Source organism: Paralichthys olivaceus, chromosome 3 (genome assembly GCF_024713975.1).
Source record: "Paralichthys olivaceus isolate ysfri-2021 chromosome 3, ASM2471397v2, whole genome shotgun sequence".
Classification (NCBI taxonomy): domain Eukaryota; kingdom Metazoa; phylum Chordata; class Actinopteri; order Pleuronectiformes; family Paralichthyidae; genus Paralichthys; species Paralichthys olivaceus.
This window is the reverse complement of record NC_091095.1, coordinates 25,619,658-25,634,949: the sequence shown is the minus strand read 5'-3', so window position 1 is coordinate 25,634,949 and position 15,292 is coordinate 25,619,658. Positions and strand designations below refer to the sequence as shown.

Genomic DNA, 15,292 nt, shown 5'->3' with positions numbered 1-15,292 from the left:
GGGTCTATTGGCTTTCACAGCATTGCGTCACTCAAGCAAATTAGTAATTTACCCGACAAGTCACACAACCACCCCAACATAAATACATGTGTGTGTAAATCTCGAAATTAAAAACAATATCAGTGTGTGCATGTGTGGTGTGGCATGCATATGGCAAACTTAATGGAGCTGTAAGCTGCAGCTGAGGTCACATTCAACCACCCTTTCTGCTACATATCACCCAACACCCCCCCAACTGAACTAATCAATATCCATTCACTAACAACATGAGGACCCTGTGGTGTTAAAAAACAGTGAGCTGGATCAATGCATCATTTCTGCCTCTAACTGAAGATCAGCCTATAACAGCCCATATATTACACAGACACCTCTGTGCACAGTAATACTGACTACAGCAGCCGCATGACCCGCAGCATTAAAGCTGCCGCTTGCAAATAATTCAGACCGTGTCAAAGCGATAACGAGCTTCAATGAAAGTAATCGAGCCCTGTTAAAAGTTCCCCCTCATCCAGAATTCAGCCAGCAAGTCACACCAGCCCTTTATAAACCTATGTCCCTAGCGTGAGAGTGTTGTCCACAGTGGAGAGACATTGTTAGTGCCAGCAGGGCATCAAACCCTCTCTGCAAACTATGCGGTGGTAGTTAATCATTATGAATTAAAAAAAAATTTAAATACATATATTTAATTATGATAATCATACAATACAATAATGGTGCAGTCTAAGTATATATGGATATTTATTTATGAGAGTATTTATTTTGTTATTTTACTTTTGTAATAATTACTTCGGTAAGAAAGACACAGACATAGTTAACTAGGGTTGAATAAAAAGAAATATAAATGTTTAATGTTTTCTGTTTCTTGTTTCAACTGTACCAAAAACATGCTGAACCGTGACCTCAAAACAGATACGTACCCAGCCAGGATTGTTGTGTACCATCACACCCCAACCAAACACACAGTTAGAGTCATAAAGAATATGTTCAGAGAGAGGAAGAGCAAGGAGTCCTGCAGCAGAGGGTCTGGTCCCCATAGAGACCTGGTCTCAGCACTATGGGTCTGGGGTCAAATGAGGAGACAGAAGACACTGAGACAGACTGAATCCACAGAACAACTGTGCCAGATTCTCCCAGATACTTGGAGCTCCCCACTGAAAACCAGTGACACAAGATTTACACGATTTTCCATTTACTACACTTCAAATGATTTTTAAAAAAAACTATTTTCGAATGCATGCTCATTTAACTTGTAGTGCCTGCAACTATTTTATAGTATGCATATGTGTAAACGAGGGTGATAACATCAACTGTAAAAACAAGAAATACAGCTGACAATTACATCCTATTGCAGTAATTTTGCTCCGCCCCAAAGACATTTAGGCTGACACTTACTGGCTGACTATTCATTAGAGACTTTAGTGATTCCATTAGGAATATGAGAGATGACATATTTGCAGTACTTTTATCCTTCCATCTTGTGTGAGTGCATTGTGGTTAATGGCAGAGCTTAGAGTGACTGTGTCAGTGCTGCAGCTGATATAACAACATTAGGAAAAGATCAAGCATTCAGTTAGAACAACAGTTTACCACAATGTCAAGAAAATCACTTACTTCACTTATGTTAAAACTGCCCACAAATTTGAAACATATCAACATTTTCAGACATGTATTGAAAATGAAGTTGCTTGCAACTAGTCTCGAGCATAAATTCTTCAGGCACAGATGTGATGCATTCTGCCAAACCAACACCACAGGCTGGACTTGCACTCTGCATGTGATTTGTAGGTGCAAGTGTTTGCAAGGCACCTCACTCCATTCTTGCATATGCATTTAAAGGAGGATGGCACAAATAATAGAAGGAGACATTTTAACACAAATACTGTTGAAGTTATTGAGGTCATACAATTTGAACAGATAATTGTTCTATGTACTATTTACTGTACATCAATTACATGTGTGGTAAATAGTGCAAAAAACTAAATATAGGCAGTCAGACACACACACACACACACACATATATATATATATATATATATATATATATATATATACAGTATATATAGCAAAACTAATTTAAACTTAATGAACTTGTTTCTAGCCGCTGTCTAGAACTGACATTGGACAAGGAGTTTTGGTTTGTCTGAATTTAAACTCAACAACAATGATATAAAATCTCTACAGATTATATATCATTGTTGTTGATGACATATAATCTAACTTTTTTTTTGCAATAAATCTCCACCCTCCATTCCCTCTTAAGATAAAACACAACAGATGAGATGGCTGTGTCCACTGTGACTTAAGCTGTGCCTCAGTTAAATGGCTGGGTATCACGTCAGAACTTTGATGAATGCATCCCCACTGCAGCTCGGGCCTCAACATTAGCTGAATAAAGTACAATGGCAGTGAGAGAAAACTTCTTTACTGTGCCTTTTGGAAACATAGTAAATACTGTGTCATCCCATCGGGATGGGCACAATTTACACAGTCACAAAGAGTGACGAGTAATGATACGCAATATTGTCTGCCTATAAAATTCATGTTCATGAGGCAAAATATTTGTGAGCTCACAGTGACCTTGACCTTTGACCACCAAGATCTAATCCTTTCATCTTGCCTCAACTAATTATTTGTACCAAATTTGAAGAAATAACCCCAAGTCATTCTTGAGCAATTAATTTTGTAAAAATGTAACAGACGGAAGGACGGAAGTACGGACCAGCTGTCAAACCAAACACATAAGACCTTCAACCACTAACTGTTGGCAGGGTGGGGGCATACAAAATCTCTAATTTGTACAAAACTTAATATTTAATCTGACACTGACAGAAACTGGATGTAAAATGTCTCTGCTCTGTGCTGCAGCAGAATCACATCACAAAGTAAAGATTAGGATTTGGCATCAAAGGAAACCATATCAGTAATTAATGTGAAACACTGCCCATACCTTACTTAAAGTGCAGAGTGAAACTACCTGCAGTGAAAAAACAGGATAGTTTCAGCATTCCACAAATGTCTAGCCAACACAGAATTTTTCTCGAAAAATATCCAGGTTTATCGGTAACACTGGTGTTCTCACAAGTTTTCTACCAGGTGGAAACATTTGGACATGGCATCCCTAACTCTCTAAGGTACACTGTGGTATATTCTAATGCCACAATCAATTCCCTATACACTGATCTTTGTTACAGTATTACCTAAATGACTTTATCTATCTGATTGTAAAAATGTAAGGATTATTGTAAAGGAGAATCAGTAATTGGAAATGTAAAACTTTGGTATATACATAGCAGGAGATAATTAGTAGAAGCAGAGGATGGTGGTTCTAACATGTACACACATTAATAATGAATCGAAACTTTATATAATAAATTAGCCAGCTGGACTAACCCCACCCCTCCAGACATCACCTCCATGCATCCTTTGGGAGACTCTAGGAGGCAGCTCTTCAAACAAACACATTTACACAATAATCCTAATAGAGGGAGAAAAGTGCTGTCTCTCTCTCTATATACTGTATCTCTTCATCCGTCAATACCCCTCTATCTCGTCAGCCCCTCCCCTCTCCCTCCACCGTCTGTCAATGCCAGTCAATAGGCTCCTCACTTTCATACATTAATTCAAACAGGCTCCACTGCAGCCACAAGCAATCTGAGTCAACAATTATAGTTATAGTTTAAGAGCCCCAGATCACATTTATTTTAAAGGCACAAAGTGATGGAGAGCACATGTTCTTCTCAATGTGATGTTGTTCTCACTGGCAGCTGTGGCTCAGGGGGTAGAGAGGGTTGGTGGTGAGTTCCCCATCACCTTCAAACTGCATTGCCAAATGTCTTTGGGTGAGATACTGGACACCACCGTGTATCAAATGTCAAAAAGCACTGTGTATAAAAGCACTGAATGAATATGTGTGTGAATAGGTGGATGCAAGTTGTACTACAGAGCATTATGGATGGTTGTTGTACTGCTATTCTTACTTTGCTGCTTTTCACTCTTCTCCACTGTACTAGGGTTGGGTTTTTTCTGATAGCATCAGCAGCTGCCAGGTGGTTCCCTAAACTCAGCTATTGCTCAGAAATTTGCTGCATGTCGCAGTGTCAGAATCTTTTCACTACAGCCACACTTACAAGCTTTTAGCTTTAGGGATTTTGTTGTCATGTTGACTTGAGTTTACTAGTTAACTGTAGGCTAATGTTTTGTGCTGCCAGGGCTGTGGAGTGTGTTTCTGGAGTGAGTTCGATGTGACATAACTATAGGCTCGTGCTGTGATTTTTTTTTTGTTGCCTGTATGCAGAGTGCAACTACTTCAGTATATAGCTCAGGCACTGAATTGAGACACTGAAATCTGTCATGTAACAGCCAGGTATTGTACAGCTTGACATTCACTAGCGATGTTCCAATAACAATAACACTACCAGCATGAGAAATGTCTCTCATCAGCGAGTACACAAATCTAGTACCGATCTGATACCACATGTGTAAAGAAAATGAATTTAACCCAGATAAAACAGAGGAATGTATTTTCCTGGATATCAGGAGAAGGAATTTAGTATAGCGTAAGCCAGTGCAGCAGCAAACTTTGGAAACCGCATTCAAATGACACAATAAATTCTAGTTTTGACATTTTCCAATTTGACCACCCTAAAGCAAGAAAGATAACCTAAAAACTGTCAGGTTTACTATTGTAGACAACCAAACCTTGTCGGTTGTTGAAAATGTGGTATTTCTCCATTTAATTGAACATTTAGAGCCATGGTGTTGTTTATTGGGTCTTGGAGTGGCTGTTGCACTGTTTTTCTTTTAGAATTCTGATTTAATTCTTTATTTTAATACTGTTGCTGTACACTAACAGTTTTTGTTGTAATTTATTCATATTTATTTAGTTTCGAGGTTGCTGTGGAACTGTTTTATGTGCTATTTATGCATTTATATATATTTTATGTTCTGTCTTTTATTTTTATAAATTGTGGCTGCATTTAAATAGAAATGTATAAGTATTTTTGTGTATTCTAGACATTATTTATTTATGTTGTTTTTTCCAGTGTCAACTAGATCATAAATTAAATTCTAGAGCATTAATTCTCTATATATATATTTTTTCAAAGTGTTTAACCTGAGTCAGGCCATACAACAATGAATCACCACTTCCATACAGGATAGCATATATCTGTTAAAATATGTTATATGAGTTGTTATTTTCTTTAAATGCACTGGTATCAGTACTCCATATTGGCCACTACACAATACAAGTTGAGGTACCAGAATCAGTATCAGGAAGGGATGATAATTTTGTAACATCTCTAATATTCAAAAAGAGCCTTATCAATTTGTAAGTTCTTCTTTTTAACTCTCATCGTTTCCATCCTCTGTCATTTCCAAAAGCTTTCACAAAGAGAAAGGTTGCAAGAGAAGATTAAAAATAAGCTAAAGACTTCATGTTTTTATATAAACGTTGTTTAAGTTCAATGGGCAGAGAGTTCCATAGTTTTGGGAGTATAATAGAGAAAGCCAAGTCGACCAGCCAGAGAGGGAGAGGGTATATACCAGGTGCCTAAATCAAAGACGAATTTGGGACCAAAGCCATTTAAGGCCTAATGAGTGAGCAATAACATTTTCAAATCAATATGAAATCTAAAAGCCAGTGTAGGGTGGCAAGCACAGGGCTGAAGTGGTCATGCCTATGTGCCTGTAATGAGCTGAGCTGCAGCTGGAGTAGGTGAAGGGAGCCCTAGCTGATCTCCGATATAGGTGCATTACCGTAATCAAGGCAAGAACATATAAACATAAGTATATTAACCTTTTTATAAATCATTATTTTCTGCTGGAAGAAACAAAACTGAACAGCATTTTTTTACCCCTTAATTCATCACAAAGCACTCTTTTGTTTCTTAAATGCATGATGGTGGCTGGTGATTGCTGGCTTTTGAAAAAGCTACCAGAGCATTGTGTTTCATAGCTGACTTCATAGCGAGGTTAGCTAGGTTCCCCACCACAATAATCAGTGTCCATTTTGTGATTAACGACAGACAGGACCTGTATTTGCATTAATGTGAGATGGCTGGCTGGTTAGGGCTGAGAGATTAATTGAATTTCAATTAAGATTACAGTTACAACAATTATGAAAACAAAGTAATCGGTATGATACGATTATTATCCCGCATTTCTTTCTGCAATGAGTCTCTCTGTTGTTCACACAGGCAGCATTTCTGCTGCGTGTCTGCAGCAGCAATGTTAGGTTAACAACTGGTTTTCCTTGAATAAAAGTTCGGCTATGTACCCAACTAAATGCCAGGACTGCTTCAGGATCAGGACACAAATTGTAAGCCCCGTATCTTTGTGGCCTACTGTGCCATATTATCCTGCTGTATGTCCTCCCTCCTCACTACCCCAATGACCTGCGCTCACTTTACATGTTAACAATAAACACTATAACTAATAAGAAGTTATTAGGACTTGTACAGGACGTTTATGTGTTTGTTTGATTCTCTCTAGAGTTTAAGAGATGTTCCACATCTGTCTATCTGTATGTTTATGGAACACATACCTCAAAAACCTTTCATGTTATCAGCGACACACTTGGCATGTGTATTGTTAATGGCACATGGAAGTGCATTGTCAAATTTGGTGCGATTTGGACACGCAATATGATCAATATTAAAATGTATTTATTAACAAGCGACTGTAGCAGTCTGTGGGGTCGTGGCAGTGTGCTTACAATCTTTTGCATAATCTACGACTACTAAAAGACAAACAAACAAGCAAAAACATAAATGTCACAACATAAACTTAAACTGTGATGTGAAAAGTCTTTGTGGATTCACTACAGTTTACAGGACTTTTGGGACTCTTGCCATCTTGTAGGGAGCTGCAACAAAACTAGAGATTTTAACTGTGGCGATGAGACGTGATTGGGCAGTCTGTGGATTCAACGTTATTCAGTCTGAGCTGACTGATCACCTGTCAACACCAACAGCGCAGATGAATTCGTGAGCAGATTCCGGAGAATTTGGGATGTATCATATTCATTCTTTGTCATCTTCTATATGTATGGGTCCACCTTATTATGCAGAGATATTTGTTTTTTTAATTTTTGCATTGGTCATGTGTTGGAAGTGTTATCAACTCCCCTACTGAGTTTTGAATAAAATATTTATTTTCATTTTTCACTAACATATATATATTTATATACATGTTGATATTTGGGGTCTTGTAGTTTTCAGTTGCAGATTTAATATTTTCAGAATTAAATCTTGTTTTTTCGGTTCAAGATCAAAACTTGAGGCCTAGATTTGGCTCAAGGGGAGCCAGGTGTAGAAAGTCCGCAGAGACTCAGAAGGCTCTCACGCAGAATTTTGCATTCAAATAAAGACCTCTTCCACAGAAACTGTGGAGGATCTCCGGAGTTCAGTGCATGTCTGAAATCAGTGTCTGTTGACGATTTTGTAAGTGGTGCAGGTTTTTAATCTGTGTTGCACATGTAGTCAGTAGTTACAGTGACAACAGTTACTCTGTCAGCTCTATAAGTAATACACAAAGACTGAGCTGTTTATCTCTCCTTTTCCCACCTTGTAAAAACTCAGTATGTTTTCTTTTTTCCCTGACATTGAGATAAATTGCAATGATGATGAGTAACAACAAAGAAAAATAAATTGCCTGCCTATCCTGCATATACATCCAAGGCCCTTTTTTACCTTGCCTCCCATTCACACCGATGACAGACTTCCACGTATGCCACTTGTCTGTCCCTCAGTAAGAGTTTGGCTCCAGGACACGTGTACATGCGGAAAATAGGAGCAGGGGATCCATCTGCGAACACTGCTATAAATGGAAGATAAATAATCATTTCCTGCGTGCATTATTTCCCATAATGCAATTTTTTTGCTGAGGAAAAAACGGAGTGAAATGACACAGACATATCTAAGTGGCAGTTATGATAGGAGTTGCTCTAATTATCTTAATGCAGAAGAAAAAGCTTCAACGCTTCTTTTCTTTCCTCCTTTAGCAAAGAAGAAATGCATCCTTTATGAAAGGACGGGGACAAAACGTTCCCACAATTCTGTGTGAAAGCAACATTTTAAAGCAACTTTGTACTTGAGCTTGATTTTTACAAGGTGGAAAAGGAAAGATAAACAGCCCATCTGTCTTTGTCTATTGATATAATTCTCAACCAAGCAAATGTCATTTAATTCCAACAAGTGAAAATTTCTGCTTGTCTTAAAATGCATATTAACCATTGTTTTTACTATATTGTGTTTTTGCTGCAGAAGGTGATGGCAATGTGCCTAAATCCTGTTTGTCAAACACAGACACAGACTCTACTTGTATATTTTGGCTTTATGTTAATAAAGTGGGTAGAGGTGGAGACTCATCGTCCATCTTTATAGTCTTTGGTTGCTCCCAGGCACTGGTAAACCATGCAGGGTGATGCTGTGAGATGATAATACGTGTAATAATAATACATAATCGCAGAAATATTGCAGATGTGCAATATTTCAGCAAGCTGCATTGACAATAATTTTTCATTTCATCAGTGCTGCTCTTTATGTACAGTAAGTGCCAAGCCAACAGTGGCTCATCAGTTACAGCAAGTCCAGTCTGTCAGAGAGATCAGTTTGTTAGCAGCTACATGGCAGAGGAGAGATCAACGTTCAGAAGCTAGGTTATTGTTTCACCCTCAGCACGCTCCTGTAGAATACCTGACCTCTTTATGTCCTCAAGCAGGAGATGCTGGTGACAACATGAGTATATGTGATAGATATGGCAGCAGCTTAGTGTCTCAAGCATGATGATATTAATATTTCAACCATGTGCTGGTAGCACAACACACAGGCTCGGTGCCCCACCCTACAGGTTGGATCAAATGTCAAACTGACTGCCAGACATGGAGACACGTGCAGTGTGGAATTGTTTGATAGATCCTGGTTCAGCACTGATCATCAAACCACTTAGGAGCAGTGCTGTTAAAGAGCATCATCTGTTGATATTCATTATACGTCTGTAGTTCTTCACTGACCTCAGGATTTCTCTTATTCTTCTTAAGATATTTCCACTGCAACCACAAAGAGCTGAAGAAGAATTCCTGAGCAGCATCTGTGAAGAGCTATTAACTAGTGACACTGCTCAACATTAATGCTGAGACAACAAGTGGACACAATATCTTCACTCACAGTGCCTCAACAGATGCCGAATGAGTACAGCTTCAACACATGCTGAGACTTGAGTTTAGATAGTAGCCTTGATCAGACTTACACTGCATTAACCTACACCGAGTTGAGTGCAAATATCAAATTGATTTGACAGTTTTTGAAAGGCTAATTAGGAGTTTTGATTATTAAAGGTGCCATCAAGTGCAAATTTGTGATATAAAATTTTAGTCTTTTCTAGCAAAATGTGTTGTGTCAGAAAACAAAATTTCACAGACAATGTAAATAAATTCAAACAAGTGAAACACACTGGTGGCTGGTGAAACACTCCTCAACATCTCCTTGATGAGCAACTGCATACAAATAAAATAAAACATCTAAGAATCATCTGGTACTTAGTTTTTTCCAAATTTTCAGGTTTAGACCTTCTGAATTTTTTGTCAGATATCAGGATATCAGTTAGAGAATAATTTTCTTCCTTTTATCCATTAGTAAGTCACAGCTTTTTGTGAAAAGGGATTAAATAACTTGTTTACGTTATTGCCTTTTTATCTACTACGCATCGAAGTCACTGAGTAACAACTACCATGCAACATGGATGCAATTGGTACAACAGAACCAACACAACTGTTTCCATGGCTACAGCTGGCTACAGGAAGCCTCAGGGTAAGGGGCGTGACATTGCTGGTACATGCTCTAAGCAGCAAACCAATCAAACAAGAGTGGGCCAGCTGACCAATCAGAGTAGACTGGGCTATTGCTGAGGGTTTCAGATAGAGGATGAAAAGAGGTGCTGCAGCACTGAGTGATGAGACATATAATGTCTAAATAAATAACAAAAATGTCTATTTAAAACAATACTGCATGTAAACTTGTTCTAGCAGAGCCCTGAATACAAATAATGAACCCGTACATGTACAAACTGACCTTTTTCCTAGAAATTCAGTTCACTTACAACTAATATGCGAAACCAAATATGTTTTAAGTGATACGCGCTGTCAAACATAATGAGGAGATGTTGTAAATTAATGTATCAAGCATGTAATTGCATTTGCAACCACAACCTGGGAAAACAAATTAGTTGTCCATAAATGTATTCCTCTGGAGACATGTTAGGTCTAAACACAAGAAGCTAAAGACGACCTTTGTCCAAATAAAATGAAGGCTCTACTGGTTCTGAAACAAATGGTATCCCTCCTTGATAATGGCAAAATAATAATTATAATTATTTGAATAACATTGTTGTTACTCATTGACTTTGGAAACATCACATTTATCAAACTTTAAAGATAAATAAATCATTTTGGCACTAATGTTAACAGAGCAGAGTGTCTACGCTGCCTGAGTGAAGAACCTCTCCTGGCTCTGTGTGTGTGTGTGTGTGTGTGTGTGTGTGTGTGTGTGTGTGTGTGTGTGTGTGTGTGTCACTCTTCACACAAATTGACAATCAAATTCATCTAGTTATCAGTCAATGTTGTTTGATCATTAATCCGGATCGCTCCAGTTACTTTAATCCATCGATCTCCCTTAGTGTTGGTGTTTTTATATTAAAGTTAGCGCTGGTCAGCAGGTGAGTGAGGCAGCGAAATACGGTACAGTACAAAGATAAAGGATTTATAATTGCGTCCGTCGCAATCCTGAAGCAGTGGTAGCAATAATGTATTGTCTCCTGGCATTTAGTTGAGTATATAGCCCGACCTTTTTCGAGGAAATTCAGTCGTGACACCAGAAACCTCACATTGCACCCGAGCCCCTAACCTTGCAGACACACTGTGTGAACAGCAGACGACCACGAGCAGGTTATTATTCTGTTTGAAATAGAGCAGGCTGTTTGTTTTGTAAATTCACATTACAGCTCTTTTATTGTCTTCATCACCCCATGTCTGGGTTAGGTTGCCCAAAGCCCACAGCAGCCATCCTGCGATTGTCAGAGGAACAGAAAAACACAACTATGTGTACAACGTATCACATTGCAATCATTTGGTTGACTGGAACACGGCCTCAAACACAGCTCAGGTTTCTGGAAGAGAGGTTCTTGATATATCAACCAAGATTCTTCTATTCATCTTAAGTTGTAAACTGCACTTGCTGTTACCATGGTAGTGATGTATTCTATTGATGTGAGACAGGACGCTTTGGTGATGTCACTTATGACATCATGAAATGTCCTGCTGCAGCTTAATGAGCACTGAACTAGTTACTTTAACCAACAACTTCATTGAGTAATTTTCTTTATTTGGCTAGTATCTTTAATTTGAGCCAGCTAACCATTGTCGGTCAATATAAAGACGAAATATTCAGTACACACACAAACACACACACACGTACAGCTGAGGGGATAGAGTGGTTGTCCTCTAACCAGAGAGTTGGCACTTCGATTCCCCATCATGCCAAAGTGTCCTTGGGCAAGATACTGAACCCTGAATTGCCCCTCGTGGAAAAAAAAGTGCTGCCCATAGATGCACTAAGAGTGTGAATGGGTGAATGCACTTGGAGCGGTCAGCAAGACTACAAAAGTGCTCTATAAAATACAGACCATTTAAGATTCTCTCACACACACACACACACACACACACACACACACACACACACACACACACACGCACACACACACACACACACACACACACACATCCAACCTCAACCAACACATGAGCATGCTCTCAGTGATGCCTGTGCTATGCTTTCTAAGGCCGCTAGTATGCAAGGGTACAACTGCGTGTGGAAAGTGTGACGAGGTCCATCCCCACCCTTACCACTACAATTCATCTTTAAAAGACAACGACAAACAAAGTAGCAGCTCCTCTAGCATGGATGTCCACATTTTAGTTTGATTCATGGTTAGAATATATGGACGCTGATCTGCTGTGCATGTATGGAAGACGTCCTCCCAGCAGAGAATAATACAAACAGCTGAACATGTGTGTAACTGAGGACTTTAACTGACTGACCACATGTACTTCTGATTTATGTTTTTTTCCATGGCAAAGTAAAAGATAAACAGATACAGTTAGGCAAAAAGATTCAATAGTTAAATTATTTGGATAAAAAAATATATAAATTTGGCCACTGCTTGTCCAGAAAGTGGTTACATGAAAGCCATTATCTCCACAATGTACCTTCCAAGCAGGAAGGTCCATCTAAACCATGTGATCACCAGACCAAACGCTGTCTCATCAGCCATCAATTATTACTGTGAATGATGATTGTGCATTCTGACCATACCAGAGGGATAAGGGGAAATAGGCTGAGATCTGTCAGATACGACAATATTTGTGTAACGCTCCAGAGGCCACAGGGTAGACCTGCAGTAGTGATTTACATGAGGCCCAACAACCCCTGCAACACAAATTTAACAGCCATCAATTATTAATTCAGTCTTATGAGCTGGCTTGCTGCTGGAGAGAAACAGCCATTGTCTATATTCCAGATGTGGCCCACACCCACACTTTAACATTAAGAGACATAGTTTGAAAAAAACCTTTTTCCTCATCGTATGCTTTGTGACACTACAGTGCACAGGTTCGTGAAAGTTAGACTGTGTTCTCTGGGTGGTAACACAAAACTCAATTCATATTACAGATGTTCTAATTGTGTCCTTGGGCAAATAGTAAAGGTACATTTCAGGTATACAACATGGGAGCGTTGTTCTGCATCATTTACACAGACGATACAATTAACTGAGCGATTGTCAATCCATTAAGTTGGACTTAGGTTATGGAAGAAGACATAATATATTAAATCTAAGATTCACACACTTATATTATTATTAAAAAATTGTGAGACAGGTCATGGGCTATTACACACGCGGATTGTCCAGACAGTGAGTTATAACTTGAACCTGAAGGATCTGTATGGGATGTGGTGTGAGGTGTTCACTCATTAGGACACTGAGTGAGGAAACCACGAGATCTACAGTGAATCCACGACGGCTACACGAGGTGGTGTTCACGGGATGGTGCCCACACTTCTCCATTTCCAGTGGCTCCTCTCATGGGAGGTGCCTCCATCCATCATGAGAGGGAGGATGAGAATATATAGCCGGGCGAGCCGAGCATCGACAGCCGCGGATAATGGCTTCAACCTCGCTGCTAGCATCCCGCTAGAGGAGCAGGTTAGCTGCATTCCAGCAAAGAGACGGAGATTTAGACCGACAGGTGCAACAGCAGCAGCAGCAGCAGCATCCTCATCCTCCTCCTCCTCCTCCTCCTCCTCCAGCCGAGCAGCCTCCTTCCACCGCTTCTGCCACCTTCACTAATGTCAGAGAAAAACGCCCAAGACGACAACAACCAACACGCAGCGAGCGGCAGACTGCGAGCCTCGACTCTTACGTGTGCTCTGCATTGTGGAAATTGTTGGAACGAGTGAGCGGGTGTGAGCGCAGAGCAGCTAGCTAACAGCCGCTCCGGCGCGGAGAGCAGCCGGAGCGCGGTTAGCCTGGTCGCTGAGCTGGCAGCCTCCCTCCCTTCCCCTACGGTCCGAGGTGACACAGCAGCGGGCAGGAGGTGCAGCGCAAACCCGCGTGTCGGTACACACTCACCTCTCCGCCATGTTCCCGACGCTCCTCACAGACCGCTCACTGTAAATCCCACTGCGTCTCCCATGTTGCCCACATTACCGTCGCCGCAGTCAACGAGTCACCCACTGCCAGTCCAGCGTGAAGCCCTCAACAATTACACCCACTGCTTCCGGTTTGTACCTTAACAATAAAAGCTTATCGTCGATTTCGCAACAGAGGACCTTCAAATATCAGAATATATTTATGAAATACAACAGTCAGTGCTCCAGTTTCATGTCACACTGTAACATTCATATAGAAATAAATGGGACTGATGACAAATATCAGTACCTTGTAAAGCCTAATGTTTACAGTTTCTATATAAAAAATACAAGTCATTAATCAGATTCAAATTACAACAGACATCGTTTTGTATTATGAATCATTATAAATGTAATATTTAAAAAATCTATTGTATATATTTATTAGAAATGTATTGCAAATTTAATAAATATTATTTCATCGGTCTATTTACAAAACAGTATTCCAAAACGTTTTAATTCCTCTACAACTTCTATGGCACAGTGGCCATACTGGATGTATTTTATGGGACAGCACCATGTACTTGTAGACCTGTGTCAGTGAATGTTAAAGATATAACATAAGACGTAAAAGACAACCTGTGCAGAATAAATGTTATATTATGTTTGATCAGTTTTCACATTATAGCAACACAGTTGTTTTGGTCCATACAGCCACATCAGAAAGTAAAGGGTCGGTCAGCAGAGGTTACCCCAAGATTTACCCGTATAATTAGTTAATACGCAAACCGCAAATGTTCACATCCACAGTTTTATTCTGAAGTTAATATTCGAGAGCTTCTGGTGTTGATGTCGCTGATTCTATTTGACTTGATGTACAGAAGAACGAGTGCAGCTCGTTTCAGGTGGAGATGCTCTGATGTTGACTGGAAACGACATTACATATGACATTGTTGCGTGTAAGCGGCCACACACACACACACAGACACACACACACACACACACACACACATACACACACACACAATTTCTATTGTGGGGGTGTCACCAGTATGCACCATGGAGAAGTCTTCGATGGTTTTCACAGGGCTTCCACAGAAACACAGACACTCCCTCTGACAGCCTACCTGAGGACTGTGTGGAGATGTTCACCCATGTGACGTCACCATGGTGAGGCGCAGGGAGCACCTTAATGAAACCCAACTATTCAAAAGGAGCTGGAACATAAATTGGATGTTGTTCTCTTTTCAATCTGAACTTACCACAGACCCCGTTGGTTGGTTCCAGGTTCAGCTGAGCCTTTAACTTTGATCTGAACATGCTACATACCAGCAGGTCTTAGTCCCATTCTTAACTTTTATAAAGGATACATAATTCCAGATTGTGCTCCGCTGCTTTGAACTCTGACCTGGAAGCTCAGCCCATACCTCTGTCTAAATCTGCAATGCACTTACTGTTTTCTATCATTACTTGCTCACATTTTCTTTATGGAGTTCACTTTTTCACAACTCTTCATTTTACACATTTACACACTAATGTAAAAACAATATACTCATGTTCAGAATCTAAAATCAGCTACACAAAATAACAGGATGACACAGGCATGTGAT

At 39.7% G+C, this 15,292-nt stretch overlaps 1 protein-coding gene across 1 annotated transcript in view; it reads right to left on the bottom strand.

The window, feature by feature from the left end:
* arhgap39 (Rho GTPase activating protein 39) overlaps positions 1 to 13,829 on the bottom strand; it is a 77,513-nt gene extending 63,684 nt beyond the window's left edge. Inside the window, exon 1 of the mRNA XM_020080487.2 lies at positions 13,684 to 13,829. Within this exon, the coding sequence (XP_019936046.1) occupies positions 13,684 to 13,694 (11 nt within the window). The 5' untranslated portion in view covers positions 13,695 to 13,829. The remainder of the gene's footprint in view (positions 1 to 13,683) is intronic.
* Positions 13,830 to 15,292: the final 1,463 nt, after the last annotated feature.